Below are 27,710 nucleotides of genomic sequence, written 5' to 3' on the forward strand. Positions count from 1 at the left end.
TCCACCCAGGTAGGGTGGGGAGAGGCCCTGAGCCGGCCCTCACTGAAAATGCCATTCATCCAGTTCCCTGCGCAGCGGTGTCACCGGCTGTGTGCTGGCCTGGTGCCGGGCAGACGGAGCTGAGGCTCCTGGGACGCGAGCCCGTCCTGCTTTGAGCAGTTGAGACCTGGGGCTGGTCCAGACCTGTGTCTCCCGTCCCGCCAGGTGATCAACGTTGATGGGACCAAGAGGCGGACGCTCCTGGAGGACAAGCTCCCTCACATCTTCGGGTTCACGCTGCTGGGGGACTTCATCTACTGGACCGACTGGCAGCGTCGGAGCATCGAGCGTGTGCACAAGGTCAAGGCCAGCCGGGACGTCATCATCGACCAGCTGCCCGACCTGATGGGGCTCAAGGCTGTGAACGTGGCCAAGGTCGTCGGTGAGTCTGGTCAGCCTCCAGCCACGGGTCAGCCGTGCCAACCCGTGTGAGGAAGAAGTGATAAGGCCGTGGCTGCCCTTTGGTTCGTGGGTGGCCCAGGTCGGGGGCTAAAGGTGGAGGCACGGAGTCTAGCTGGGTGCCTCTCTGGGGAGGGCGGGACAGGAGATGGTGTTCCCACGTGGTTAGGGACAGGTGGGCATGGGAATGGTGTACGGACCGTGGACAGCGACGTGCTGTGGTTATGGACCCGTGCTGCTGCCAGTGATGGTTGCGATAATGGCTAATGTGCATTGCCTGCTGTGCGCTGGTGCCCAGAGCCACCCCTTATGCTAATGACAGTACTGCCCATCCGTGCTGGGGAGACGGAGGTGCAGCCGCACAGCTCCCGGTGGCTGAGCTCGGGCTCACACCTGGTCTGCCTCGGCCTCATCACAAGATCCCCAAAAGCTCACTTCACACACTTTTTTCTCTTGATGGAAAGGATTCCAAATGCAGGTCCACAGGCTTCACTGGAGAGAGTAGCGTCCAGGTGTGATGGGGCCAGGATTGGGGGGGCTGTGGGCTCCATGGCGCAGGGCCTGCGTTCCCAGCTGGGGCCCAGTGCCGGCTCCTGCACACGCAGGTGCTCAGCAGACCTTGGCGGGATGAGTGAGCAGTGAGGACCCAGTACTTGGCCTCAAGTTCACAGGCTGGTGGTGAGACACCCCTGGGATTTAAAAATCGAGGGAGAGCCTGGCCGGTGTGGCTCAGCAGTTAGAGCATCAGCCTGTGGACCGAAGGGTCGTGGGTTTGATTTCCGGTCATGGGCATGTACCTGAGGTTGCAGGTGTGATCCCTGGCCCCGGGGTGGTGTGGAAGGCAGCCAGTCGATGTGTCTCTCACACATCGACGTTTCTCTCCCTCCCTCCCTCTTTTCCACTCTGTCCAAACATCAGTGGGAAAATATGCTTGGGTGAGGATTAACACAAAGATCAATAGAAGTTTTAAAACTGGGATGTGAAGAGCAGGTGGGCAGGAGGGTTTGCGGCGGAGGCACGGCTGACGAAAGGCCTGGAGGCGGGGCCGTGGGCTCTCCTGGGAGCCCCCCCCCCCGGCGTCCGCATCCCGGGACAGGCCGGCAGGCCCCGCCTGTGTTCCCGCGACAAAGCGGATGGAATCGGCTCCCTTTCTTTCAACTGCCACCCTGTAAAACACGCTCATCGTCCAGTGCGGACGCGGGGCCCCCTGGGAGTGACTGTTCGAAAAAACACAACCCCGGAGATGGTGACAAAGATGTATCCACGGGGTGTGATTTGCAGTTGAGAAACGAGGGTCAGCCCTCCCTCCCTGTATCTCCAGCTCTCTCTTATCGCAGGATTTACTAAGAGGTGGAAAAAAGCCTTTTTAGCTGAAATACTTAACATGAAATTAGAGCCAACTTGACCATCACCCCAGTGGGGGAGCGAGATTCACGGGCGGGCCAAAAAGTAGTGAGCACGCTGAGCAGCATCTGCTTTCATCAGAAAGCGTTGCCCTTGGCCGTCCTGGGCGCCTCTGAGTTACCGAGGTCGCTGAGGGGTCGTGACTCGGAGGAAGCATCGTGTGGGATCGCAGGCTCCAGTCCGGTCAGCGGGCCCGGAGTCCCGGCCGGGGAGGGATGATTGTCTCGTCGCTTTGCCGCATCCACCCTGGGCCGGGGCTCAGGCCACGAGGCTAGACCTCCTGGTTCCCGTTCTCTCTGAGCTGTTTCCTCGCTTCCTAACTATGTCGCCTTCAGTGACCTCTCCCCACTAGCTTCCTCGACTGGAAGACAGGGATGGGACTAGCCTCTGCCTCCCAGGTCACTGTGTGGTCGGAGCCCGTCAACACATGGGGACCTGCTGAGACCCACTCATTTGTTTTTTCAATATTTTTTTTTTTTTTATCCTCACCCGAGGATATTTTTCCATTCTTTGTACAGATAGAGTGGGAGGGAGAGAGAGGAAGGGAGAGAAAGAGAGAAACATCGACGTGAAGGGACACATCGAGTGGCTGCCACCCGCACAACCAACAAGGGCCGGGGACAAACTGCAACCGAAGTACGGGCCCCCAGCGGGAACCAAACCCGGGTCTCTCCGGACCACAGGCCGACGCTCTAACCGCTGAGCCAAACTGGCCAGGGCTCAATATTTTTCTTTATTGACTTTAGAGAGAGAGGAAGGGAGAGGGAGATAGATAGAAACATTGATGCGAGAGAACACTGATTGGCCGCCTCCTGCATGCCCCCATTGGGGATCGGCCCACAACCTGGGCATGTGCCCTGACCGGGAATCGAACCGGCGACCTCCTGGTGCATGGGTCAGTGCTCGACCACTGAGCCACACCGGCCGGGCTGGGACCTTGCTGTCACTCCAGTACCGGGGAAGACCTGGGCTTCTGCCGTCGCCGCTCACTGTCCCCATTTGTGTCTGGCGGAAATAAAGCCGCCCGGGACTGTGGGTCAGTCGCGCACTCTCTGCAGGGCTGATGACAGGCAGGGCCTGTGTGTTGCTTTCCAGGGACCAACCCGTGTGCGGACAGGAACGGGGGGTGCAGCCACCTGTGCTTCTTTACACCCCGCGCAACCAAGTGCGGCTGCCCCCTCGGCCTGGAGCTGCTGAGCGACATGAAGACCTGCATCGTCCCCGAGGCCTTCCTCGTGTTCACCAGCAGGGCCACCATCCACCGCATCTCCCTGGAGACCAACAACAACGACGTGGCCATCCCGCTCACGGGCGTCAAGGAGGCCTCCGCGCTGGACTTCGACGTGTCCAACAATCACATCTACTGGACAGACGTCAGCCTGAAGGTACGGTCCGCCAGGTGCCGGCTTTCCCGCGACCCCTGGCCTGCGGTGGGACAGCCTGTAAGGCTTTGACATTTTTTGTTTTTCATCCTCACCCGAGGACATTCTTGCATTTATCTTCAGATAGAGCGGGAGGGAGAGAGGGAGGAAGAGAGAGAGAGAGACATCGATGTGAGAGAGACACATCGAGTGGCTGCCACCCACACGACCCCAACAGGGCCTGGGGACAAACTGCAACCGAGGTAGGTGCCCTTGGTGGGAACCGAACCCGGGACTCTCTGGACCGTGGGCCGATGCTCAAACCGCTGAGCCAAACTGGCCAGGGCAAGGATTTTACATTTTCAAAAATGTTTACGGTAACTCGACTCAAGCCAATAAAATATCAGGGAGTCTGTTCTGTAAACGAACACGAGCGGTTACGATGAACAGGTCCAGGAGACCGCCGGTGGGCGTTTCTGCAGCGACTGTGTGGCTGTGCAACGGTCTCGAGGCTGTCCTCCCCCGCCCCCCGTGTGCCCTTGCTTAGCAACCCTTCTTCACTCATGGTGCAAACAGAAACATCCCGGGTCCACACAGGGCCAGCGGGGTCTGCGGGCTGGCCCCTGCTTTTGTCAAGAACGCTATTTTTTTTAATCCTCACCTGAGGATATTATTTTCATTTATCTTTAGAAAGAGTGGGAGGGAGAGAGAGAGAGAGAGAGAAATCATCGATGTAAGAGGGACACGTTGATTGGCTGCGCCCCGCATGACCCTGACCAGGGCTGGGCACTGAACCGCAACCAAGGCACGTGCCCTTGACTGGAATCTAACTCAAGACGCTTTGGTCCACAGGCTGATGCTCTAGCCACTGAGCCAAACCGGCCAGGGCTTCTGTGCCATTAGGGTGAATTGCGACAGACCCCTGCGCCCTGTGGAGCCTAAAATATTTACTACATACTTCTTTCCTGAAGTACAGTGTTTACAACGACAACAGTTTAATCATCTGCCTTTCATTCTACCATTTACATGTCTTAAAGGTTTTTCTGATTTTCAAAGGCACCAGGGTTCACTGTAGAAAGAGGGAAATATACAGAAAAATATAAAGAAGAAAATGAACATCACCCATAGCCTCACCAGCCCAACTCAACCATCACTGACTCTTCCGTGTATTTTCTTTGTGGGTTGTTTTCCTGATCGTATTTCTCTGCATCACCATCAGATGCTTCATGGAATTCTATTTCCTGGTTTTTCTCACTTAACATTTTAGTAGGCATTTATTTTTCTTAGCCTATTATAAACTTTTTTTTTTTAATCCTCACCTGAGGACATTTTTCCATTTTTTGTTCAGATAGAGTGGGAGGGAGAGAGAGAGAGAAACATCGACGTGGAAGGGACACATTGAGTGGCTGCCACCCGCACGACCAACCAGGGCCGGGGACAAACTGCAACCGAGGTACGTGCCCTTAGCGGGAACCGAACCCGGGTCTCTGGACTGCAGGCCGATGCTCTAACCGCCGAGCCAAACCAGCCAGGGTGACACAGCTGTTTTTAAGGTTCCTGGTATATATAATAATTTATAAGCATGTAAACTATATAGTTATAAGATATGTATATTTCATACATTATATATAAGTATAGCCAATGTTTTTTCTGAAACGTTTACATTTGACTATTTAAAAGCTCTTGGAAGTGGGTGATCTGGCCCCAGAAGTGGGGAGTAGCTGCTCCAGGAGGCCGAGCATCTCACAGTTGGATGTCGGCCAGAATGCAGGCTCTTAACTGTGCCCCCCTGCACCTGCCCCCAGACCATCAGCCGCGCCTTCCTGAACGGGAGCTCGGTGGAGCACGTGATCGAGTTTGGCCTCGACTACCCGGAAGGCATGGCCGTCGACTGGATGGGCAAGAACCTTTACTGGGCGGACACTGGGACCAACAGGATCGAAGTGGCCCGGCTGGATGGGCAGTTCCGGCAGGTCCTCGTGTGGAGGGACTTGGACAACCCGAGGTCGCTGGCCCTGGACCCCACCAAGGGGTAAGAGCTGTTTGTGTTGTCCACGTTCATCCTGCTTCCCCTGTTACCAGCATCCTGTCTGGTTAAGCGTTTGTCCCTGACAAGGGCATCCCAGCCCGGTCACACGGTCACCTCGTCTGTGCACCTGCTTGTGTCCGGGAGTGGACGCACCTGAGCCCGCCCTGCCTCTCTCCCGTGCCTTCCAGCTACATCTACTGGACGGAGTGGGGCGGCAAGCCAAGGATCGTGCGGGCCTTCATGGACGGGACCAACTGCATGACGCTGGTGGACAAGGTGGGCCGGGCCAATGACCTCACCATCGACTACGCTGACCAGCGTCTCTACTGGACTGACCTGGACACCAACATGATCGAGTCGTCCAACATGCTGGGTGAGGACTGGGCAGGTCCCGTGGGGATGGGTGTCCTTGGTCTCAGCTCCCACTGCACTGTGCCCCCTGGCCTGCGAGTCCCCTGGCCCTACAGGAGGTGTGGACACCCTCTGTGTGCTCATCCAGACTTGCAGTCCCTCTCGAGGGCTGTCCCTTCCCACCACGTGCCATAGGCATGTCGACGGAGGCCCTGGTGACCGCTGTTCCCGGCACTGAAAGCTGGGTCCCAGCTAAGCCCTGAGCTTGGACTCTGATTTGACACGACCCCACATGCGTAGGTTTTCACTGATCGGGACACTGAGGCCCAGGGAGGTCGCAGGACTTGCCTAAGGTCACAGAGTGCCACTCAGACCCCAGGGACACACACTCAGTCTCCACCCTGTGCTAGGCCCTGTTCTGGAACTACTCACAGGCCACATGCAACACCCTAGAATTAAGTAAAAAAAAAAAAAACACACCTCCACGTCACCCAGCATCAGGAGCAGAATTTGAATCCAGAGCTTGTAACCTTGGGCTCTGTACTGCGAGAGGGGCGTGTCAGCTCTCTGGGGTGATGGGGCAGCCCAGTACAGCAGAGAGAATCTGCTTCCTCCCTCATTGCAGCTGCTGCCACCCGTGGTGGGCATGGTTGTGCCCATGTTACAGATGAGGAAACTGAGGCATAGGTGGGCTGACTGACTTCTCCCATGTGTGAGCAGAGTTAGAACCCGTGTCCTGGCTTTTGCTTGGAGTTGGCCACACCCCCTCTGCATGCTCACTGTCCTGGTTTACGAGGCCAGCACTCAGCTCTGAATATTGTTTTCTTTTTTAATCCTCACCCAAGGACACTTCTTTATTTATCTGCAGACAGAGTGGGAGGGAGATAGAGGGAGAGTGGGAGAGAGAGAAACATCGATGTGAGAGAGACGCATCAATTGTTTTATTAGGGAAAAAAATGCTCCCTGATGCCTCCATCAAACACACAAACACATATAAACACACGCATACACACACACAGACTCCCGCACGACCCTGGTAGGGGTCGTGCCCTGAGCCACAATCGAACCCGAGACTCATTGGTCCTCTTGCTGATGCTCTAACTGCTGAGTCCAACCAGGCAGGGCGCTCTGAACGTCTTTGAGCCCACCACCCCAGCCCGCCACCCCAGCCCTGCCTCAGTGAATTACGAGAAGCTGGTGCTAGATGCGACACTGATCACAGCACAGCTGTAGGCACCAGAAATAATTAAGCTCACTAATTACCGAAAAGTGAAGACACACTTGGATGACCACCAGCCAAATCCCTGGGCGCTCACACTGCCCTGCAGATGGAGGATGGCCTTGTGTGTGGGGCCAGCTGTCACCGCGCTGTAGCACGTTTTCCGTTTAACGACACAGATGTGTACTGAGCACCTAATGATGTGCGAGGCCCCAGGCGAGTGGAGAGTGGGCAATGCTGCCTGGTAGAGCTGGGCGAGAGCGTGGACTTGGGGCCTCGCTGCCCGTGTGGTCCTGACTCTGCCACACACAGACTGTGTGACTTGAACCAAGTTCCTTGACCTTTCTGTGCCCGCTTCCCTAGACCAATGGCTCCCTCCTCATAGGGCAGGTGCCGTGAGCACGAGATGAGATGGTATGGGTAAAAGCACTTTTCACTTCCTGGCCCAGGACATTCAGCAAGTGCCCTCAGAATGTCGTCACAGTGATCGTTGTTGGAAGACTGTGCTCCTTGTCCAGGGCCCTGGAGCGGCCGTGTGTGCGCGTGTGCGCGCCTTTATATGTGTGTGTGTGTTTGACGGAGGCATCAGGGAGCATTTTATTTCATTACATTTTTTTCCCCTAATAAAATCATCAACTTAGCAAATTTCTGAAGAAACGGAAAAATAATTGTCCGTGAGTTCACCACTCACTGATAACCAGTATCTTTCCAGTTTCAAAAATTTTCATTGATTTTTAAGTAACATTCTTAATTGATAAAAATCGCGATTGTTTATTTACTTCTTAAATTCTCACCCTAGGATATTTTTTCATTTATCTTCAGATAAAGTGGGAGGGAGAGAGAGAAACATGGATGTGAGAGACACATCGACTGGTTGCCTCCTGCATGACCATGACCAGGGCCAGGGATTGAACCTGCAACTGAGGTACGTGCCCTTGACTGGGCATCGAACCTGTGACTCTTTGATCCGCTGGCTGTCACTCTAACCACACTGGCCAGAGCCTGTCGTTCTTTTCTATTGTTACATGATACGAAGATCCTACACTTTTCATCCATTCCGCTATTGACAGGCAGTGTTGTCCAGCTCGTGGCTGCCGGTCGTGGCTGTGAGTCGTGGCTGCCGGTCGTGGCTGTGAGTCGTGGCTGCCAGGCACACTCCTGTCCGTATGCGTAGGCGCACGCTGCGTTCGGTGTTGCTCTGTGAGGAGTGGAGTTGCCAGTCCCAGTGTGCACATCCAACATCAGCTTGTTTTCCAAACATCCAGGCCCTGGCGCAGGCTGCCAGGCTGCTGGGACCCGGGGCTGTGGTGGGCTGTGCTGTTGCTGACACCCGGCCCTTGCGTCCCCACGCAGGTCAGGAGCGGGTCGTGATTGCCGACGACCTCCCGCACCCCTTCGGCCTGACGCAGTACAGCGATTACATCTACTGGACGGACTGGAACCTGCACAGCATCGAGCGGGCCGACAAGACCAGTGGCCGGAACCGCACCCTCATCCAGGGCCACCTGGACTTTGTCATGGACATCCTAGTCTTCCACTCCTCCCGCCAGGACGGCCTCAACGACTGCGTGCACAGCAATGGGCAGTGTGGGCAGCTGTGCCTCGCCGTCCCCGGCGGCCACCGCTGCAGCTGTGCTGCCCACTACACCCTGGACCCCAGCAGCCGCAACTGTAGCCGTGAGTGCCCGCTTTCCCCCGCGCCTCGCCCCACGTGGGCCGGCTGGTCGGGGGCTGAGAGGGGAAGGGTCCTTGGTGCACAGGGACTGTCGGGCACGTCGGGCACTGCACAAGCTGAGCGGTGCTACCTGGGCCCTGGGCTGGGTGGAGGACCTGGTGCTTCGCCAAGACATAAGTAGACGGGCCAAACCCTCAGCTGGCCCCTTCCATGCGGGGATCTCGGAGGTGGAAACCAGTGACTGGGGGTGAGCACTCACTGCGGAGGCAGACCTTGTTCTCCCGACTGCCTGTGGCGCTCGCTGAGTCCTCAGGCCGTAGGGTGGGAGGATCCCTGTCCCCGTTGCGCAGGCGAGGAGCCTGGCCCGGCGATGCGTAGTAACCCGTGCAAGGTCACGCACACGCTAAGGTGCGAGCCGGGTTTGCATCCAGGCCGGGGGGCTCCCGAGTCCCTGCTCCTGACCCCTCGCTGCGTGGCCTCAGTGTTCACGTGTGTGGTTCTCACACTGACCCTCTGAATTAGGTAGGTGTTTTTTCAAAGTTCTCGCTTCGGTGATAAAATAGTGGGGTTCAAAGAGCCTGAGCACGACTTTCCCTCGGGCCCCAGGGAGAACAGGTGGGTCCTGCGGGCAGCTTCTCTCCTGCGGCACCAGCAGAGAGCGGCTCTGATCCCGCCTCTGTGCCGCACCTGCAGCTCAGGCAGCTCTGTGTCATCGGGGCTTGTCTGAGGCTCAACGGCTCCGGACAGCAGGAGGGCTGGTCTTCCTATCCCCGCCATGTAGAGGAGGGACCCAAGGCTTCCCGGGTTAAGGTCTTGTTTGAGGCCCCGAGCTGGTGCGTGCTGTGCCTGGGCCCACAGTCTGGGACGCCCCATTCTTGGGCTCCCTTTGGTCCTGTTGTCCCTGTCCCCTGGGGTGCTATAACCTTGAAGGGTCAAGCAGAGGGGCAGGTAACCCAGCACCTGTGGCTGGCAGACCTGGGCGATAACTGCCTCTCTGACTGTGGCTGCAGCCGATAGCCTCCTGCATATTCTGAGTGACCCAGTCTCTGCAGCCAGGCAGCTTTGCTCACTGACACCCCCGAGGAACGTGCCCTCCTGGTGTCCCTGTTCGCTCCATATGCTCCTCAGCAGTTCCCTTGAGCACACGGGGACGTGGGGCCAGTTACACGTCATCCGAGCATGACGGACACTTGCAGTGGGAACTGGGTGCTCACTGCCTTCCTTCCTTCCATCGTAAGTCTTGATAGCTTAAAGGTGAATTGATACCTATTTTTGAAATAATGTGTGCTCATAAAATATTGAAACGGAGGCACATGTAACATGGAGATGAAAATTCCCTGTCGCTCACCCTCAGGAAATAGGTCTCTGTCCTTCCAGCCTTTCCCCATGTGCTGGGGTGCGTGTGCAGACCTGCTCGTTGTAGTGTAGCGCGATGCTGTCCTCCCTGGGCTCCCTCTCCGGCTCCCCGAAGCTGACCTGCAGCACCCGCCTCTGTTTGCCTCACCCTAGCGCCCAGCACCTTCTTGCTGTTCAGCCAGAAAAGCGCCATCAACCGGATGATCCCAGATGACCAGCACAGCCCGGACCTCATCCTGCCCCTGCACGGGCTGAGGAATGTCAAGGCCATTGACTACGACCCCCTGGACAAGTTCATCTACTGGGTGGATGGACGGCAGAACATCAAACGAGCCAGGGACGATGGGACCCAGGCAAGTGGACCTGTAGGGGGCGCTGGAGTGCTTCCATGAGGAGCCTGCTCTGGGGGTCTCAGGGCTCTGCCCACTTTGCGCAGCCTGGGGGCCGCCCACAGAGCACAGTTTTGGGTAGACAATGATTTGGGCTCCGATTATGTCCTTACCAGTATAATCCTGAGGAGTGCGAAACTCTTAGACCGGTTGTGGGTAGAACCTGGGCTTTGTCGTTTTTGAAGTCATGGGTGAGTAGTGTCAGACCCCATGGGGTGTTATATTCTTTCCCCAGTGGTTTTGTACTGGGGAGCTGGGATTGCCGACTGTGGAGTTGTTCCCGTTCGTAGGATTGTGTGGTCAGTTCTGCTAGAATGCAGTGGCGTGCTCTAAGAATCACCACGCTGCGCAGCCACGCAGCACAGCCACGCAGCACAGCCACCGGCTGACGGGGGAAGGGGCTGGGGCACCTTGCTCAGAGCTCCGGCACGGACACTGTAGGACAGGAGCTTCATCCAGGAGCGCCGTCGTGTGGGCGCTAAATGGCTCAGGGCATGAAGGCCGCCGTGGACGTGGTGCTTGACCTGGAGGAGACCTGCCGTTGGCTGAGGACTTGGATGTCGGAGGTCTCAGCCTCGGGTGGGATTTTGTGAAACGGTGGAGTGAATGAGGGGGCTCCCAGGGAGATGTAAGGGGTTGGCGGGGGTTTCCTGTTCTGCTCGGTGCTGGATATATTCCCCTGGTGCTTCTCACCGGGAAGTTGCACGTGAGCAAATGTGAGATCCACGTTCTGCTCAAGTAGTCCGGGGACAGCACTGTGTGTGAGGACACATTTGTGTTTTCAAAACGCACGTTTTAGCAGGAATGACTGCTTTGCCGTGTTAGGCGCGTGACCTAGTCCAGGAAGGACATTCTCGCTGCAGCCCTGGGGCTCAGCCGGGGACTCTGGGGGGCAGGGAACTGTGGCCACCGTTCCAGTAGTGTTCTTGGCTCCACCTGCCAGTTTCCAAAGGCTCCTCTTAGAAAAGCTACAGAACCAAGTCCGGCCGGTGTGGCTCAGTGGTTGAGCATCAACCCCGTGCACCAAGAGGTCACTGGTTCAGTTCCCAGTCAGGGCACATGCCCAGGTTGTGGGCCTGGTCCCCAGTGGGGGGCCTGCAGGAGGCGGCCGATGGGTGTTTCTCCTTTTTCTTTCCTCTCTCAAAATCAACAAAGAAAAAAAAAATTTTTTTAAAAAGGCTACAGCACCGAGTGGCCTCTTTCTCCACCCAGTGGGCAGTGTAGGGGCGTGTGTCGCCATGGTGAACGCCTGAAACCGTCCTGACAGTGACGGTGAGACATGCTCAGTGGGAACGTTCAGAATATTTTTGTGTCTTCGAAGTGGATTTTGCTGTTCCCTCCCGGGCACTGGATGCTGATGCTGTCCCGATGGGCGGGCGTAACTTTCAACAAAATACTTGGCTGGCAACAATGTGAAGTTAACAGGTCACCCTTTGAGGTTTGTGCCGTTGTCTCTGCGGGCACAGAGCCTGGTGTAAATGGATCTTTCATGCTGCTCAGTGTAGGTGCCCGTCCCTGGGAGTCCTTTAGAGAACGGGGAAGTGTTAATTGATGGACTGGGGCCTCCCCGCTGAGCAAGGTACAGGGTGCAAATTGCCTTACGGTCTCCCCCAGGCACGCTTTTATGCTCTCTGGGCAACAGCAGGGGCGACTGAAGAAAAAGCCCTTTTAGGAGTAGCTTGTGGGTTTTCACTTAATTTGGAAACGTGGTTCCCTCCTGGTCTCTTGCTCAGCTCCACCCTCTGGTGGCTCCGGCTTTGAGTCTCTTTTTTAGGGCACCCTGCCCAGCCCCCAAGGATGATGTTTAAAATTATTATCGACTTGGTTCAATTTTCTTTTCTATTTACATTAAAAAAATATTTTTTTCTTTATTGATTTTTAGAGAGAGAAGAAGGGAGAGGGAGATAGAAACATCGATGAGAGAGAACATCGATTGGCCGCCTCCTGCATGCCCCTCACTGGGGATCTGGCCCACAACCCGGGCATGTGCCCTGACCGGGAATTGAACTGGTGACCTCTTGATGCATGGGTTGATGCTCAACCACTGAGCCACACCTGCTGGGCTATTTACATTCTTTTTTAAAGATATTTTTTCCATTTATCTTTAGTTAGAGTGGGAGGGAGAGAGAGAGAGACATTGAGGTGAGAGAGACACATTGACTGGCTGCCTCCTACACGACCCTGACCAGGGCCAGGGACCAAACCGAAACCAAGGTACATGCCCTTGGCCGGAATTGAACCCGTGACTCTCCAGTCCCTGGGGCCGATGCTCCAACCGCTGAGCCAAACTGGCCAGGGCCCTATTTATATTTTTTGTTGTGGTAAGTATTACCACATAACAGAACCATTTTAATCGTTTTTCATCATACAGTTCAGCGACATTAGGTACGTTCACATGGCTGTGGAGACGTGACCACCATCATCTCCAGAACTGTTCATGTCCCCCACCTGAAACTGCCCCCCAGTAAGCACTCAGTCCCCACTCCCTCCCGCCAGCCCCTGGCACCTGCCATTGTACTTGCTGTCTCTGTGAATTTGACTCTTCTAAGTCCTTCATGGAAGTGGAAATCATATACTTGTAAAATCACTTGGTCTTTTTGTGTCTGGCTTGTTTTGCTGAGCAGAATGTCCTCAGGGGTCATCTGTTATAGCAGGTATCAGGGTTTCCTCACTCTTTAAGGCTGAACAATAGTCCGTGGTGTGGATGGAGCACGTTCTGCATTTCCATTCATCCGCCAGTGGACACTGATCGCTCCCACCTCTGGGTGTAGAGAGCTGCCATGGACATTATGGAGCAGCTGAGGAGCACTTTGTCCTGGTGAGGATGGGAGTGTTGATCGTGGTGTTGAATAAGATTCTAGTTAGAAATTTTGCATTAGCCAAAGTATTGTCACTGACGGTCAAACTGAGCTGCAGGTTTTATAAACTGGCCAGCCATTGAAGTTGGTCTCCTGGGCAGGACGTGGGCAGCCTGCTGTTTCACACTGTGTGGGTCTCAGGTGGCTGTTCTGATGACCTCTGTCCCAAAGCCTGGTTTAGGCCTGGCTCTCTTACCTGGCCCTCATCTGGCCCTGTACCCTCGCTTGGCTCGGTAACCTTATGGTCCTGACCTGACTCTTTGCCCTCACCTGGCCCTGCACCCTCACCTGGCCCTGCACCCTCACCTGGCCCTCACCTGGCCCTGCACCCTTACCTGGTCCTCACCTGGCCCTGTACCCTCTCCTGGCCCTGCACCCTCACCTGGCCCTGTACCCTTACTTGGTCCTCACCTGGCCCTGCACCCTCACCTGGCCCTGCACCCTCACCTGGCCCTGCACCCTCACCTGGCCCTGCACCCTCACCTGGCCCTGTACCCTCACCTGGCCCTGCACCCTCACCTGGCCCTGCACCCTCACCTGGCCCTGCACCCTCACCTGGCCCTGCACCCTTACCTGGCCCTGTACCCTAACCTGGCCCTGCACGCTAACCTGGCCCTGTACCCTCACCTGGTCCTCACCTGGCCCTGCACCCTCACCTGGCCCTGCACCCTCACCTGGCCCTGTACCCTAACCTGGTCCTCACCTGGCCCTGCACCCTCACCTGGCCCTGCACCCTTACCTGGCCCTGTACCCTAACCTGGCCCTTACCTGGCCCTGTACCCTAACCTGGTCCTCACCTGGCCCTGTACCCTAACCTGGTCCTCACCTGGTCCTCTCCCCTTACCTGGCCCTCACCTGGCCCTGTACCCTAACCTGGCCCTCACCTGGCCCTCTACCCTCACCTGGCCCTCACCTGGCCCTGCGCCCTCACCTGGCCCTGTACCCTAACCTGGTCCTCACCTGGCCCTGTACCCTAACCTGGTCCTCACCTGGCCCTCTCCCCTTACCTGGCCCTCACCTGGCCCTGTACCCTAACCTGGCCCTCACCTGGCCCTCTACCCTCACCTGGCCCTGCACCCTCACCTGGCCCTGCACCCTCTCCTGGCCCTGCACCCTCACTGGGCCTTGTGCCCCTGGCCTCTCCTTTAGAGAAGAGGGCTGTTCTGTACACCTTGTTCTGTTGCCCTAAATTTAAAACACAGCAAGATCTGGTGGTCTCTGTTCCGAAGTGTGAGTCGAAGACGATGAGAAAGCAGAGGGCCTTGCGAAGGGGCCTGTGACCCTGGGTGGACTGTTCAGCCAGCACGCGGGCCTTCCTGCTGCAGGAACCGGACCGGGAGGGTGACGGGGCTGGTCTGGGTGGCTGAATTCCCAGTGGGTGGGCCTGCGATCCCAGGAATGGGCGGAGCTCTTCCCGCGGAGGGTGCTGGTGGCCTCAGTTTCCCTCTCCAGCGCACATGTGGGTGACGGCCGATTTGAACTCGGGCCCCGAGGCCTTGGCCCTCCCGGCCAGGCCTTTAACTGGCGTTCCTTTGTCACTGTTTCACAGCCCTTCGTTCTGACCTCCCCGAGCCCGAACCAAAACCCGGACAGGCAGCCCCACGATCTCAGCATCGATGTCTACAGCCGGACGCTGTTCTGGACGTGCGAGGCCACCAACACCATCAACATCCACAGGCTCAGTGGGGACGCCATGGGCGTGGTGCTCCGCGGGGACCGAGACAAGCCGAGGGCCATCGTTGTCAACGCCGAGCGAGGGTGCGAGACCAACGGGGCAGGCGGACACCATGACGGGGGTGGGCTGCGCCCCGCTGGGGCAGTCCCGTGACCCTTCCATGGACGTCAGCCTCTTGGGCTGGGAGGGGTTTTCCACTCCTAACTTTCTGGTAGGTCGGGGGCTCCCCAGGGCCCCCAGAGCAGGATGTGGAAACAGTAGCTCATTCAGGGTCGAAGCAGGAAGGCAGAGACACTCAGGGACGGCCTTGACCGGAAACAGCGTGGGAGGGCACGGTGGTGCTGAGAGACACTGGAAGGATGGAGGTTCTAAGTCATAGGTTGTTTTTTTTATCCTCACCTGAGGACATTTTTGCATTTATCTTGAGATGGAGCAGGAGGGAGAGAGGGAGGAAGAGAGAGAGAAACATTGATGCCAGAGAGACACATTGAGTGGTCGCCACCCACACAACCCCAACCAGGGCCGGGGACAAAGTGCAACCGAGGTACGTGCCCTTAGCGGGAACCGAACCCGGGTCTCTCTGGTCTGCAGGCCGACGCTCTAACCGCTGAGGCAGACTGGCCAGGGCTAAGTCATAGGTTTTGTACCATCCCCATCAAACTTGGGCCCTGTACAGAAATCCCGTCCATAGCATCACAGGTGGTGCCTGGTTATTCACTCGCATAGGTTCCGCCACAGGGAACTCACTACTTCACAGGTGGCAGTTCCTGAGCATAGCTTCACCTCCTGAGAGCTTCTTCCCTCCATGAAGGTTCCTGGTGCTCCCCCCTGTTGGCCCTTGGGTTCTCTGGTGGGTGGGAGGGCACCTGGGACATGGTGATCGATTTTGAGGGTCCCAAAGGGAATAAGCAGGGTGGGAAGGAGACCTGTACCCACGTGACAGGAAGCTCAGAAACAAAGCTGAGCACCTACGGGTTTGGGGGCCGGAGGCAGGAGCACGGTGGCCGTCTTCCAGTCCCCTCAGGGCTGCCGGGCAAGGAGGAAGGACTTTGCAGGCCACTGCGTGCTGGGGCTCATGCCGGGGACGGCCAGAGCGAGCGCAGGTCCGGGGGCCAGGCAGCCCCGAGCCGGGATCCTGTCTCCATCGCTTACGGTCTGCGTGACCTCGGGCAGGTGGTGCAACCTCGTGGAGACTCAGTGTTGTCTGAAAAAGTGAGGGTGACAGTAGTACCAGCCCCTCAGTGTCCGGGGACGCAGCCAGCAGAAGCCACAGGGCAGTAAGGTGGCTCTTCAGGAACCCGATGAGCTGCCCTTGAGGCTGGTCTCCACCAGGCAGGGACTTAGTAGCTACGGAGGGGGAGGGGTACTAGTCCCTGGGGCTGTCACAACAAATGACCACAAATGGAAGACCTAAAACATCGGATGTTTATGCTCTTCCTGCCAGAGACTGGAAGTCCCAAGTCAAGTGTGGGCAGGGCCGCCCCTCCAGCCCCTCCCGGGGAGGGTCGCTCCTGCCTCCTGGGGGCTCCCAGTGTTCTGTGACCTGTGGCCGCAGCACTCCAGCCTCTGCCTCCATCTTCCAGTGACTCCTGTGTCTCTGTGTGGCCTCTTCTCTCTTAAGGACAATTTCATTTGGTTTGGGATCCACCCAGTGTGGCTTCCTCTTGATCCTTTTTTTTTTTAATGTGTTGTTTTTTAAAATATATATATTTTTTATTGAGTTTTCGAGAGGAAGGGAGAGGAGAGAGAGAGAGAAACATTGATGAGAGAGACACACTGATTGCTGCCTCCTGCATGCCCCCCACTGGGGATTGAGCCTCAACCTGGGCATGTGCCTTGACCGGGAATCGAACCGGCCACCTCTTGGTGCGTGGGTCGACGCTCAACCACTGAGCCACACCGGCTGGGCTTAAATATGTTTTTATTGATTTTTTAGAGAGAGAAAGGAAGGGAAAGAGAGAGAAACATCAATGTGAGAAGCATTGATCGGCTGCCTCCTGCACGCCCCCTACTGGGGATCAAGCCCGCAACCTAGGCATGTGCCCTGACTGGGAATTGAACTGGGACCTCTCAGTCCAGGAGATGACACTCAGTCCACTGAGCCACACCAGCTGGGCTCATCTTGATGCTTATTTCCATCTGCTGAGACCCTGTTTTCAAATAAAGTCACATTCTGAGGTTCCAGATGGACATGGATTTTGAGGGTACACCATTCAACCCAGTATAGGGTGTGACCTTTAGGCCTGGGGGCCAGCCCTGAGAGGTGGGGCTATGTGACTGGTAACTTTCTAGAGCCCCTCCGGACTCCCCCAGGGTCGCTCTGACTGGCTGGTGCTTTCTGCCTGGGTCCTGGCTGAGGCGGCGGCGGGACACAGCGCCTGTCCCTCACCTGCTCCCTCCCGCAGGTACCTGTACTTCACCAACATGCAGGACCGAGCAGCCAGGATCGAGCGCGCGGCTCTGGATGGCACCGAGCGTGAGGTCCTCTTCACCACGGGCCTCATCCGCCCCGTGGCCCTCGTGGTGGACAATGCGCTGGGCAAGCTCTTCTGGGTGGACGCGGACCTGAAGCGCATTGAAAGCTGCGACCTGTCAGGTCCGTGCCCTGGGTCCTCGGGGATCTGGTCCCTTGGCAGCCCACAGGTCTGACCTTCCCAGGGATGCCCGGCCTTCTTTGTCATCAGTAACAGTAGTAGCAGGGACCGCGGTTGTCAGGGACCTACTGTGAGCGGGCATAGTGCCGGGGCTTCACGTATATCTCATATACTTCCACCAAGAGTTCCATGATCCCTGTGTGGCAGAGGCCGAACATGACACCCAGAGGGCGAGCAAGTTGCCCTAGGTGCCACAGCTGGGGTGAAGCAGAGGTCCGACCCCAGCCTCTGCCCCCAGTGCCCACGTTCACAGGTGGGCCTCCTGGTATAAGGAGCTGGGCTGAAGGGGAGCGAGAGTTGGTGCTTTGACAGCCTTTTCTTCCATAAGATGGCGTGGAATCGGGGGAGGGGAGGCACCCTGCTTACAGGGGCCAGCGACCAGGGTCCACGGTTGGGGTCCTATGTCCCCGATCCCAAGGCTGGTCCAGGTGGGAGCAGGGCTGGTCTCAGATCTGCCCCAGGCTCCCATCCCTAGCGTGGAGTCCCCTAGGCTCCCTGGCAGTGCCACTCGGGTGCTTGTCCTGCGTGTAGGGGCCAACCGCCTGACCCTGGAGGATGCCAACATCGTGCAGCCCGTGGGCCTCACCGTGCTGGGCAAGCATCTCTACTGGGTTGACCGCCAGCAGCAGATGATCGAGCGTGTGGAGAAGACCACTGGAGACAAGAGGACACGCGTCCAGGGCCGTGTCGCCCACCTGACCGGCATCCACGCCGTGGAGGACATCAGCCTGGAGGAGTTCTGTATGTGGGGGGTTGGGCAGTGGTGTGGAGGGTGGGCATGTGCTCATAGCACAGTGACCCCGAACTGGCCTCCTCAGGGAGATAGGGGTCGGGCTATCGTGAGAGCAGTAGTGCTGAGGCCCCGTTCTCTCTGGCTGTTGGCTGGGGACCGCGCTGGGCTCCTGGAGGCCTACCCTCAGGTCCTCCCCCCGTGTCCCCTCATCCCCGTGACAGATCTGAATCTCTGACGTCCTGCAGCTAGAAAACCTGCTCTGCTCTTCAAGGGCCTGTGATTAGATTCAGCCCATCTTTAAGTCTCCCTTGTGATGAACTCAAGTCACCTGACTCGTAGCCATAGTTACATCTGCAAAACCACAAGCTTGCTAGCTGGTCACATCCCCTGTGCTGGGGATTAGGGGGGGAAGTTGGGGGGCATTTAGGATTCTGCCTGCCACAGCCTTCCATGCCCAAGGGCTTGGGAGAGAGGGACCTCTACCCTGGGACCTCTCGTTCCTCCACCCCCTCCATATACGCCTGTATAGGGCACATGTGAGGAGGGGTCTACTCGTCTCTCTTACTCTTGATTCGGTAAGTCCACCTGGGCTGCCAGGGGTGAGCAGAGCCACCGCTCTCTGTCCTGCGCTGCCCAGGGTCTGGCCCCTTCCAGGGGCTTGCCTTCAAGGCCCTGGGAGATGCCCTGCTCACCAGCCTCACCCCCTCCTCATCCTCCCACTGGCCACGTCCTCGCTCCCTCGAATCCCTCTGTCTGATCACTTTCCTTCTCTGTCTGGGTAACTCCTGCTACTTCTTCACTGTCACTCAGCTCAGGTGTCCCTCTTAGTGGATGAGCATCTCCCCTTGGGTCCCCCTCAGCCGTGCCACGTCGTGACTGTCCTGCCTCCCAGGCCCTGTGCTCACTGTATTATTACATTCTGTTCTTGCCGCGATAATTCGACTTTGCAGCCAAGGAAAGCGGCTGGGAAAGGGTGTTCTCTTCCGCCTATCAACTGGCTAGTAAACATGATGGGCTCGGATTGGAGGCCATAGCTCATGTGTTAGCCACTGGGCTTGCCTGTTGCTGACCTCCAAACTGGCAACCACGTTCAACAGAATTATGTGTGACGGACAGACACATGGGTCCCTGCTCGGAGCCGGGTGTGACCTCTGACACAGTGAATCTGTCACTTCTGTGTTGACTTCTGGGGGCAGGAACAGATGCTTTCTGCTATTTCCTCTCACCTGAGGGTGATCAGCCTCACCCCCTCCCCAGGCTCCTTCCCATCCTGCAGGTATTGGATGCAGTGCTGCTGGATTGAAATATGCCAGTTCCCCAGGGATTTGGCACCCGCTGCTTTAACTTGTGTGTGTGTTTGTATCCTGCAGTCACTGCAGTCACCCTACTGGGCGACTGAAAGCAACAGAACTGTATCCTCCCATAGTTCTGCAGGCAGAAGTCCGGTATCAAGGTGTCTGCAGGGCCAGCTCCCTTGGAGGCCCTGGGAGGAGACATGGTTCTCTGCCCCTTCCAGCTGCTGGTGGCTGCAGGCAGTCCTTGGGACCACATCGCTCCCCTCTCTGCTTCTGTCCTCACGTGGCCTTCTCCCCTGTGCCTGTGTCTTCACCCCTCTGTCGTCTCTTATAAAGACACTTACCATTAGAGTGAGGCTCACCCAGATAATTCTGAACGACCTCATCTTCAAATTCTTAACTTGATCACATCTGCAAAGGCTTTTCCCAAATAAGGTTGTATTCACAGATTCCGGCTATTAGGATGTGGACATATCTTTTTGGGGGGCCCCCACTCAGCCCACTACACCACGAGAGGCAGACAGGCGGGCATGTAGAGTGGTGGTTGGGGACACAGTGGGAGCTGTGCTGGGATGTGACGTCGAGTGTGTTTGGTAACTGCTTCCGGCCTCTGTTTCCTTATCTGCAAAATGCCAAGTCACCAGACAAAGACTCGGAGGCTGCCCTGGGAATTAGTGGGAGGATCTGTGGGGACCTGGCCACAGGAATGCCAGTTCTCGTGGGTTCTCACCTTGCCCTTGTCCCTTCCACGCTCTGGACTGTAGTCTTGACCCCCTCCCTCTTTTTGTCTCCACAGCGGCCCATCCATGTGCCCGGGACAATGGCGGCTGTTCCCACATCTGCATTGCTAAGGGTGACGGGACACCGCGGTGCTCATGCCCAGTCCACCTTGTGCTCCTGCAGAACCTGCTGACCTGTGGTGGTAGATGTGACCTAAATACTTTCTGTTGGGAAGCTAGACAGGGACTTAATTCTCTGCCCACTAGATGCTGCCCTGCATCCTTTTACTTACTTTTTATTTTTATTATTATTTTTTTAATCCTCACCTGAGGATATTTTTCCATTGATTTTCAGATAGAGTGGGAGGATGCGGGGTGGGGAAGAAACATGGATGTGAGAGAGACACATCAGTTGGTTGCCTCCCACATGACCCTGACCAGGGCCAGAGACCGAATTATAACCAAGATACATGCTCTTGACTGGAATCGAACCCACAATTCTTTGGTTCGTGGGCCGATGCTCTAACTGCTGAGCCAAACCACGGCTGCCTTGCATCCTTTAAAAATCATAGTCCCTGTGGCATTCATTCTCCAAAGCTGACTGTCTCTTTCTCATCTTGTCTTTTCTAATATATGCATTCAGGACTATGAATTTTCCCCCAAGCACTGCTTTTGCTGCATCCACTAATTTTCATAATCTTCATTTTCATTTTCAATTAGTTAAAATATTTTTAAATTTCTTATTTGGCTTCTTCTTTGACCCACATGTTATTTAGAAGTGTGTATGTAATCTTCTAATAGTTGGGTATTTTCCAGCTATCTTTCTGTTACTGATTTCTAGTTTAATCCCACTGTGGTCTGAGAGCAGACATTGTATGATTTTTATCCTTTAAGGTTTGTTCAGATGTGTTTCATCGCCCAGCATGTGTCTGTCTGGGTGTATGTTCCATGTGAGCTTGAGAAAAATGTGTCATCTACTGTTGTTGGGTCCCTTGGGTCCCAGTGCCTGTGCATGGTCTTTGTTGGTAGCTCAGCATGCAGATATCTATCACTGGCTCCTTTCAGACGCCATAGGCACTCAGGTTCCTGCCGTCCCTGGCATGGTCTGTGTGGGTGGCCCAGCGGGGACAGCCAGATTTCTTTCTGTGTTTGCTCTCTTCCTCTCCCCGGCCTCATGTCCTGCGCAGCTCCGTGAGAACCTGGCAGTTATGCGGGAGGCACACAGGGGTTCCACATGTCAAAAGTTTCACATACATCGTTTCTGGGTGAAATGAATACTTTTTTCCTTAGGTTTCAAGCGTGTTGAGGACTCATACGAAATTCTGGCCGATCTCCTGGCCTCAGTTAGTTTTCTGTGACTTTCCACACAAAGAGGAGAAAGGATGGTGCTGGGAGCCCTGGGAAGTGGGGCAGCCCTAAGCTCGGCTCCCTTCTCTCTGGTGGTGCCCCGTCATCTCTGCCTCTGTGCCCCAGCTGTTTCCCTCCACTGTGAAAAGAAAAACCACAAAGAAAATGCATGTCGTTCAGCTCATATTTATCCTTCCTGCCTTCATCTTCCACTGGGGCTGGGCAGTGCACAGGACACACCCGCAGTGGAGACCACACACGCTGGGATCACCCCGGTTTCTCTGTGTGTGTGACGGTGTGTCTGCCTTCCCCAGAGCCGCCCACGTGCTCCCCGGACCAGTTCGCCTGTGCCACTGGGGAGATCGACTGCATCCCCGGGGCCTGGCGCTGCGACGGCTTCCCGGAGTGCGACGACCAGAGCGACGAGGAGGGCTGCCCGGTGTGCTCCGCCGCCCAGTTTCCCTGCGCGCGCGGCCAGTGCGTGGACCTGAGGCTGCGCTGCGACGGGGAGGCGGACTGCCAGGACCGCTCCGACGAGGCCGGCTGCGATGGTGAGGCCCCGCCCCTGTCGCCCTTAGGCCCCGCCCAGGGCCCGCCCATTGGCCCTACCCAGACTCCGCCCTTCCTCCCTCCCTCCTGGAGCAGTGCGCTCACCCAAAGCCGCTTGTCTTACCCTCCCCCGTTTCTGTCTGGCCACGTGGGTCGCGTCTCTGTAAAACCTTTGCCAGAAACAAAATCGCCAGGCCCTCAGCTTGGGAGGGAAAGAAGTTACTTTTAAGCCCAATGAGGGAAACCTTGCATTGGCCCCCCTCCTGTCCTGCCAAGCAGTTTGGCCTGAAGGCGGGCTAGGAGAGCCAACCTTGCCTTTATTCTGTCAACAGTTTCACGGAAACCCAAGGCCAATCCAGGAGGAGGCTGGGTGTGCATGGTTTGCACCTTGGTACTCGCCCACCCCAAAAGACAGTGCTGCCCTCCTCTGACCTGTGTGGGGGATAATACTTACTCCTGAGTACTTTCTAGCAACCCATTGAACCGGGAGTTACAAAGAGATTGGCTTTGTCATCCTGGGTCCACTGTGACCAGCAGGATCTTCCTTTAGACTTGACAGTGGAACATATCTCTGTGCTCCCTGTGAGTTTTCCTTTTATAAATGACCTGCTTGGTGGTCCCTGTTGCATATTGTTAGCACCATGGCCCCATGACTGCACTGAGCTTTGAATCGGTCACTCTTACTGGCTTCCCCCATAGCCACAGGGCCTTGTTCTTAGATAACTCAGATGCTGTCTGGGCACTGCCTGCCATCCCTAATCATGATGAGTAGCCACCGTGTGGAAGATGACAGCTGGGGGCTCATTTCCACACATGTTCCTATAAAGTCACAGTTATGAAGTCTTTCCAACTAAGAGACCCCTTGAGAATTTGGTGGAGACTGTAGACCAGGGATCGGCAAACCAGCCTGAAGGTTGAATCCAGACCACCACCTATTGTGTATATAGTGTGATTGGGACACCGCCAGGCTCGTTTGTTTCTGTCTCATGCCGAAGCAGCAGAATCAAGCCGTTAGGACAGACGGCTGCCCCCAAAGCCTGAATACTTACCGAGCACAGCGCTACCCCTTTGCCCCAGCGCTGTGCTTGGCCTGGATCTCAAGGATGGCAGGAGCCCTGGTTAAGAACTGCCCCCTTCCTCCTCCCACTGTAAACGTCTCTTCTGGTCACCTGCAGCCCTGGTGCGGCTCTGGGCTCCACCCTGTGCCCCAAGCCTCCCACATCAAGCACAGGGCACCTGGGGCCCGGCAGGTGGGAGCTTAGATAGTAAGTGTGCCTGAGGCTGAGCCCCTGGGCAGCTGCCTTCCAGGTGGGGCTTTGGCCCCCCCATGACAGCATTTGGGCCAGGAGGGGAGGCGGCAGCAGCAGCCGGTCCCAGCCTTTCTCTTCCTCCCACCCCAAAAGGCTGTGAGCTGTGTTGGTCACTTGTGTGGGATGCCCTTGCCTTCCCAGTTGAGCTCTGCTGAGACACCACCTGTCCCCTGCCCCACCCACTCTAGGGAGGCAAGGCAGCTGGGGGCGATCCTCTAGTTGGTTCTCACCTCCTGTAACCTGGGGGAGCCTTGGGGGGGCAGGAGCTGCGTTAGTCTGTGCTGTCTGGGGCCTGCCCAATGGCTGGAGCCTGTCAGTACCTCCCGGGGTCTTCAAGGTCTCGTTCTTGCCGGGCCCGACTCCAGCATTGCAGAGGCTTAGGACAGGGGTCATCGAGGGTAGGGTGAAGGCTAGATTTGTCACTCCCTAACCCAGTCCTAGAAGGGTCCCCCTTTGTCTGCTCTGCATCTGGAACCCAGACTTTTGCTGTTGGGTCCTGGGTGGGGGGGCAGGGAACCCGGCAAGCCCTCTGGCTTCTCTGAATGTGGGGTCCCCTCCCTGCAGCCGTCTGCCTGCCCAACCAGTTCCGGTGCGCCAGTGGCCAGTGCATCCTCATCAAACAGCAGTGCGACTCCTTCCCCGACTGTATCGATGGCTCCGATGAGCTTATGTGCGGTGAGCCGGCATCCAGCGGAGGCCAGGGGTCTCCCCAGGGCTGAGCTTCTGCCTTGGAGTGTAGGCTCTGGAGGGAGGACGCATACTGCGGGCCGTGCTCAAGGAGGCTAGGGGTTTGGGAGTACTTGGCCTTGGTGGCAGGCAGGGAATCTCTCCTGGAGTGGGGGAAGCTGGAAGGCTGAGGGGGGAGGGGGAGATCGTGAACTATGGGGCGGTCCAGCTGGGAGAGGGGCAGGTCCCCTTGGGAGAAGGCATGTGTAGGTGGGGCCGACTGTGCCAGGCCTGGCACTTCACCCAGCAGCATCTGTCTGGCAGCAAGATGACCCTTGCCAGGTCTGTGTCCATGTTGAGTCTAGAGCTGAGACTCCAGCTCCCATCCTGTCTGAATGAAAGACAGCCTTTCAAGGCCCCAGTGGCTCATTAAGCCCCAGAAGCACCCTCCCCCAGCTGAGGATACCCCGAAGGACCCCTGGATGCCCCTTTGCAGCCCTGAGCCGTCTCCTGGCTTTGCGGGTTGGGCTGAGCCCCCTAAGTCAGGGTGTTGTCACTGGGTTTCTGTAGGGCTCAGTGAGCCTGTTACTGTTAGCCCAGCCCCGCTGCATGAGTGAAGTCCCCTGCTAGACGGGCTGGGAGACACTGGGCTCCGTCTGCCTGCCGCATGCCTACTGCCTGGTGGTCAGTCCTGGTAACTGGCCCATGGCTCGGGAGCAACTGTGAATACACGTCCAGCTGCCACATAGAACCTCGGACAAAGGGGGTGCATGTGAGGCTGCTGCGGGGGCCTTGCCATTGAGGGCCGTCGGGGCATAGGTAGAGCTAAGTCAAACAGAGGAGGAGGAGGAGGGCACTCCAGGCAGGCCAGGGGGGCAGCGGGTTGGCGGTACTGAGGGTTAGCATGGTCCCGGGCACAGCCAGCTCCTCCAGGGCCCACGTGTCTCCCCACAGGGGCGCCTGTTCCTTTGCAGTTAGCGTTGACCACCTCTTCCTGTCTGTCCTCTGGCAGAAATCACCAAGCCGCCCTTGGACGAAACCCCGGCCCACAGCAGTGCCATCGGGCCCGTCATCGGCATCATCCTCTCGCTCTTCGTCATGGGCGGGGTCTACTTTGTCTGCCAGCGGGTGGTGTGTCAGCGCTACGCAGGGGCCAGCGGGCCCTTCCCGCATGAGTACGTCAGTGGGACCCCCCACGTGCCCCTCAACTTCATAGCCCCAGGCGCCTCACAACACGGTCCCTTCACAGGTAAGGAGCTTGACATGTGTAAGGGCCCTGGGCAGAGGTGGGGAGCTGGTCTGGGCCGGCTGTGGGGTGAGCGGCTCAGGGATGCTGCTACCAGGCCCAGGCTGTGCACGTGGCAGACATCGCTAGTCGATCACAGCACTCAGGCCGGCCTGCTGGGCTTGTACTTGGCATCAGAGTCCTTCTCAACACAGGCTGCACAGCTATGACCTGTCCTTTGGCCTTGGAGGTGTGGGGACAGCTCTTTAGATTTGACCTTCAATATTCTTTTTTTTTTACTGATTTTATTTTTTTAGAGAGAGAGAAACATTGATTTGTTGTTCCATTTATTTACACATTTATTGGTTGATTCTCGTGTGTAGACGGGGGATCAAATCCGCAACTTTGACTTATCAGGATGACACTCCAACCAACGGAGCTACTCAGCCAGGGCTTTCTGTATTTTTGTGGGGCGTGTCTTGAGTCATCTGTGGGGGCAGCTGGGTTCTCTCTAGAAGCAAAGGAGTCACTGGGTCACAAACAGGCAGTTTGTCCTGTGCGCAGTTTGGACTGTGGCTGCACAGTTAAAACTTCTGTGAGGTGTAGTCCACCAGGAGCACAGACCTGAGAGGCCACAGGTGTAGCTTCCCAGGTGGCATTGCCAGGTTGAACCACACTGGTTCACATAGCGGTGTGTCCAAGAAGGGGGGATCAGTCAGTGCTTAGCTCCGAGAGGGTCACCGAGGTCATCTCCAGGGCCACCTTGGGGATTTCCCAGTGCCTGCCCAGCCCTGGGTCCCTCTCTCCTGTCCTGTCCCTCTGCCCAGAGCCAGCCTCGTTGGGACCCTGACGTCTGTGCGCAGATGAGACCGGATTCTCCTTGAGGGAGCAGGGTCACGGGGTTCCTCCAGAGCTCTGGGAGGCCCGAGGAAGTGGCTTGGTCACCACTGCAGTAGCCCCTAGAGAACAGGGCCCTCTGTGTGCCAGGAGGCCCTGTGCCGAGACCTTGAGGTCACTACCACGGGCCCACATGGCCCCTTGGGGAGGTACTGTGCATCTCCCCATTTCACAGATGAGGCCACACTGGTGGTGGACGGGGAGCCTGTGGGGGACTTACTCACCTGGACCTGTGTCATGGTAGCAGAGGCTGTGGGGAGCCCGCGGGTCTGCGGGGCACCCGGCCCTGACCTGCTTTGTCTCCCTTCAGGCATCTCGTGCGGCAAGTCCATGATGAGCTCCGTGAGCCTGATGGGGGGCCGGGGCGGGGTGCCCCTCTACGACCGGAACCACGTTACCGGGGCCTCGTCCAGCAGCTCCTCCAGCACCAAGGCCACGCTGTACCCACCGGTGAGTGGGGGTGGGAGGGAGCCTGGCCGGTCCCCACCTCCAGTGGTTGGCCAGGGGAAACTTGGGATCTCAGGATTTCTAGAACTATGAGCTGTTCCACCACGGAAAATAGTGGGGGGTTCCCCTTCCTCCCCTGCAAACTCTGTTAGGTTTCTCTTTAGTGACCTAGTTTTTCATTTAGAAAAGGGGACCCGTGCTGTTTTGGACAGTCTGGAAGCCATGTAACCATCTATGGAGCGGAGGTCTCCCCCATCCTCCCCGCCCCCGCCCCCCGGCTGCTGTTGGGCATTTCAGTGGCCGGGCGGCGGTCTCTGTTCCCCACAGGCCTGCCGTCTGTGGCTGCCTCTGTGGGGCCTGTCTGGATGGGGTGCTCAGGGGTGCCTGTGCAAGCTGCCCCTCAGCATCCCCACCAGGAACACCCTATTTTCCAACCAGGGCCTTGCTGGTTCCCAGAAAATAGCTGGATTGTTTTCTGAGGGGCAGGCACGCATGGGGTGACCTTTGTGGCCGAAATGCTCCTTGGAGCTTTGGGCAGCCCGAGTGGGGTGAGGGGCTGGCTCTCACCGAGCCACTCGCTGTGGCACAATGATTGTACAGAGGGTGAAGCACGGAAGCCCCCCGTGTCTGAGCCCCGCTACAGGATCCCACACGGAGACCCTCTTCCTGAGGTTGGCTGGGGGACCCTCATTTTCAGGAGCACAGCTCCAGGGTAGCGGGGGCAAGCTGGATGCACAGAGGTGAACCTGTGTCTGTATAAACATCTGAGCCTGACTTTACGTGGTTCTATGGTTTTAATTCTTTGAAACCTGACTTCCTGCGACTGTAAGCTCTCCTGAGGCGAGCGCAGCCCCGTGAGCTTTCTCCGGGGTCTCCAGCAAGCCCACCTGCCAGGACCGGGTCTCCCTGCCCTCTGCGTGTCCCCCATGTCCGGGCTGTTGCTCTCTCCTTATCACATCTAACCCTGGCAGGCCCCGGGAGGGGGGGCGGGGCAGAAGTTATCTTGGGTTCGCAGGACAGGAAGGCCCAGGACCTGACGGCATTTTGGGGCAGAGGAAGTGAGGACCCCAAAGCCTGGGGTTGAGAATACTCACCGCCACTCTGGCCTCCTTA

General features: G+C 57.1%; 1 protein-coding gene across 1 annotated transcript in view; it reads left to right on the forward strand.

Annotated features, from left to right (window-relative positions):
* Positions 1 to 27,710, forward strand: part of LRP5 (LDL receptor related protein 5) — a 105,862-nt gene that overhangs the window by 70,954 nt on the left and 7,198 nt on the right. The window contains exons 8-21 of the mRNA XM_036259295.1: positions 205 to 421; positions 2,938 to 3,227; positions 5,009 to 5,235; positions 5,421 to 5,605; positions 8,156 to 8,479; positions 9,987 to 10,186; positions 14,630 to 14,838; positions 17,161 to 17,351; positions 17,941 to 18,150; positions 20,234 to 20,359; positions 21,818 to 22,054; positions 23,927 to 24,037; positions 25,041 to 25,277; positions 26,461 to 26,600. Coding sequence (XP_036115188.1) covers positions 205 to 421; positions 2,938 to 3,227; positions 5,009 to 5,235; positions 5,421 to 5,605; positions 8,156 to 8,479; positions 9,987 to 10,186; positions 14,630 to 14,838; positions 17,161 to 17,351; positions 17,941 to 18,150; positions 20,234 to 20,359; positions 21,818 to 22,054; positions 23,927 to 24,037; positions 25,041 to 25,277; positions 26,461 to 26,600 — 2,904 coding nt within the window. The remainder of the gene's footprint in view (positions 1 to 204; positions 422 to 2,937; positions 3,228 to 5,008; positions 5,236 to 5,420; positions 5,606 to 8,155; positions 8,480 to 9,986; positions 10,187 to 14,629; positions 14,839 to 17,160; positions 17,352 to 17,940; positions 18,151 to 20,233; positions 20,360 to 21,817; positions 22,055 to 23,926; positions 24,038 to 25,040; positions 25,278 to 26,460; positions 26,601 to 27,710) is intronic.

This window comes from Molossus molossus, unplaced genomic scaffold (assembly GCF_014108415.1).
Source record: "Molossus molossus isolate mMolMol1 unplaced genomic scaffold, mMolMol1.p scaffold_m16_p_13, whole genome shotgun sequence".
NCBI lineage: Eukaryota > Metazoa > Chordata > Mammalia > Chiroptera > Molossidae > Molossus > Molossus molossus.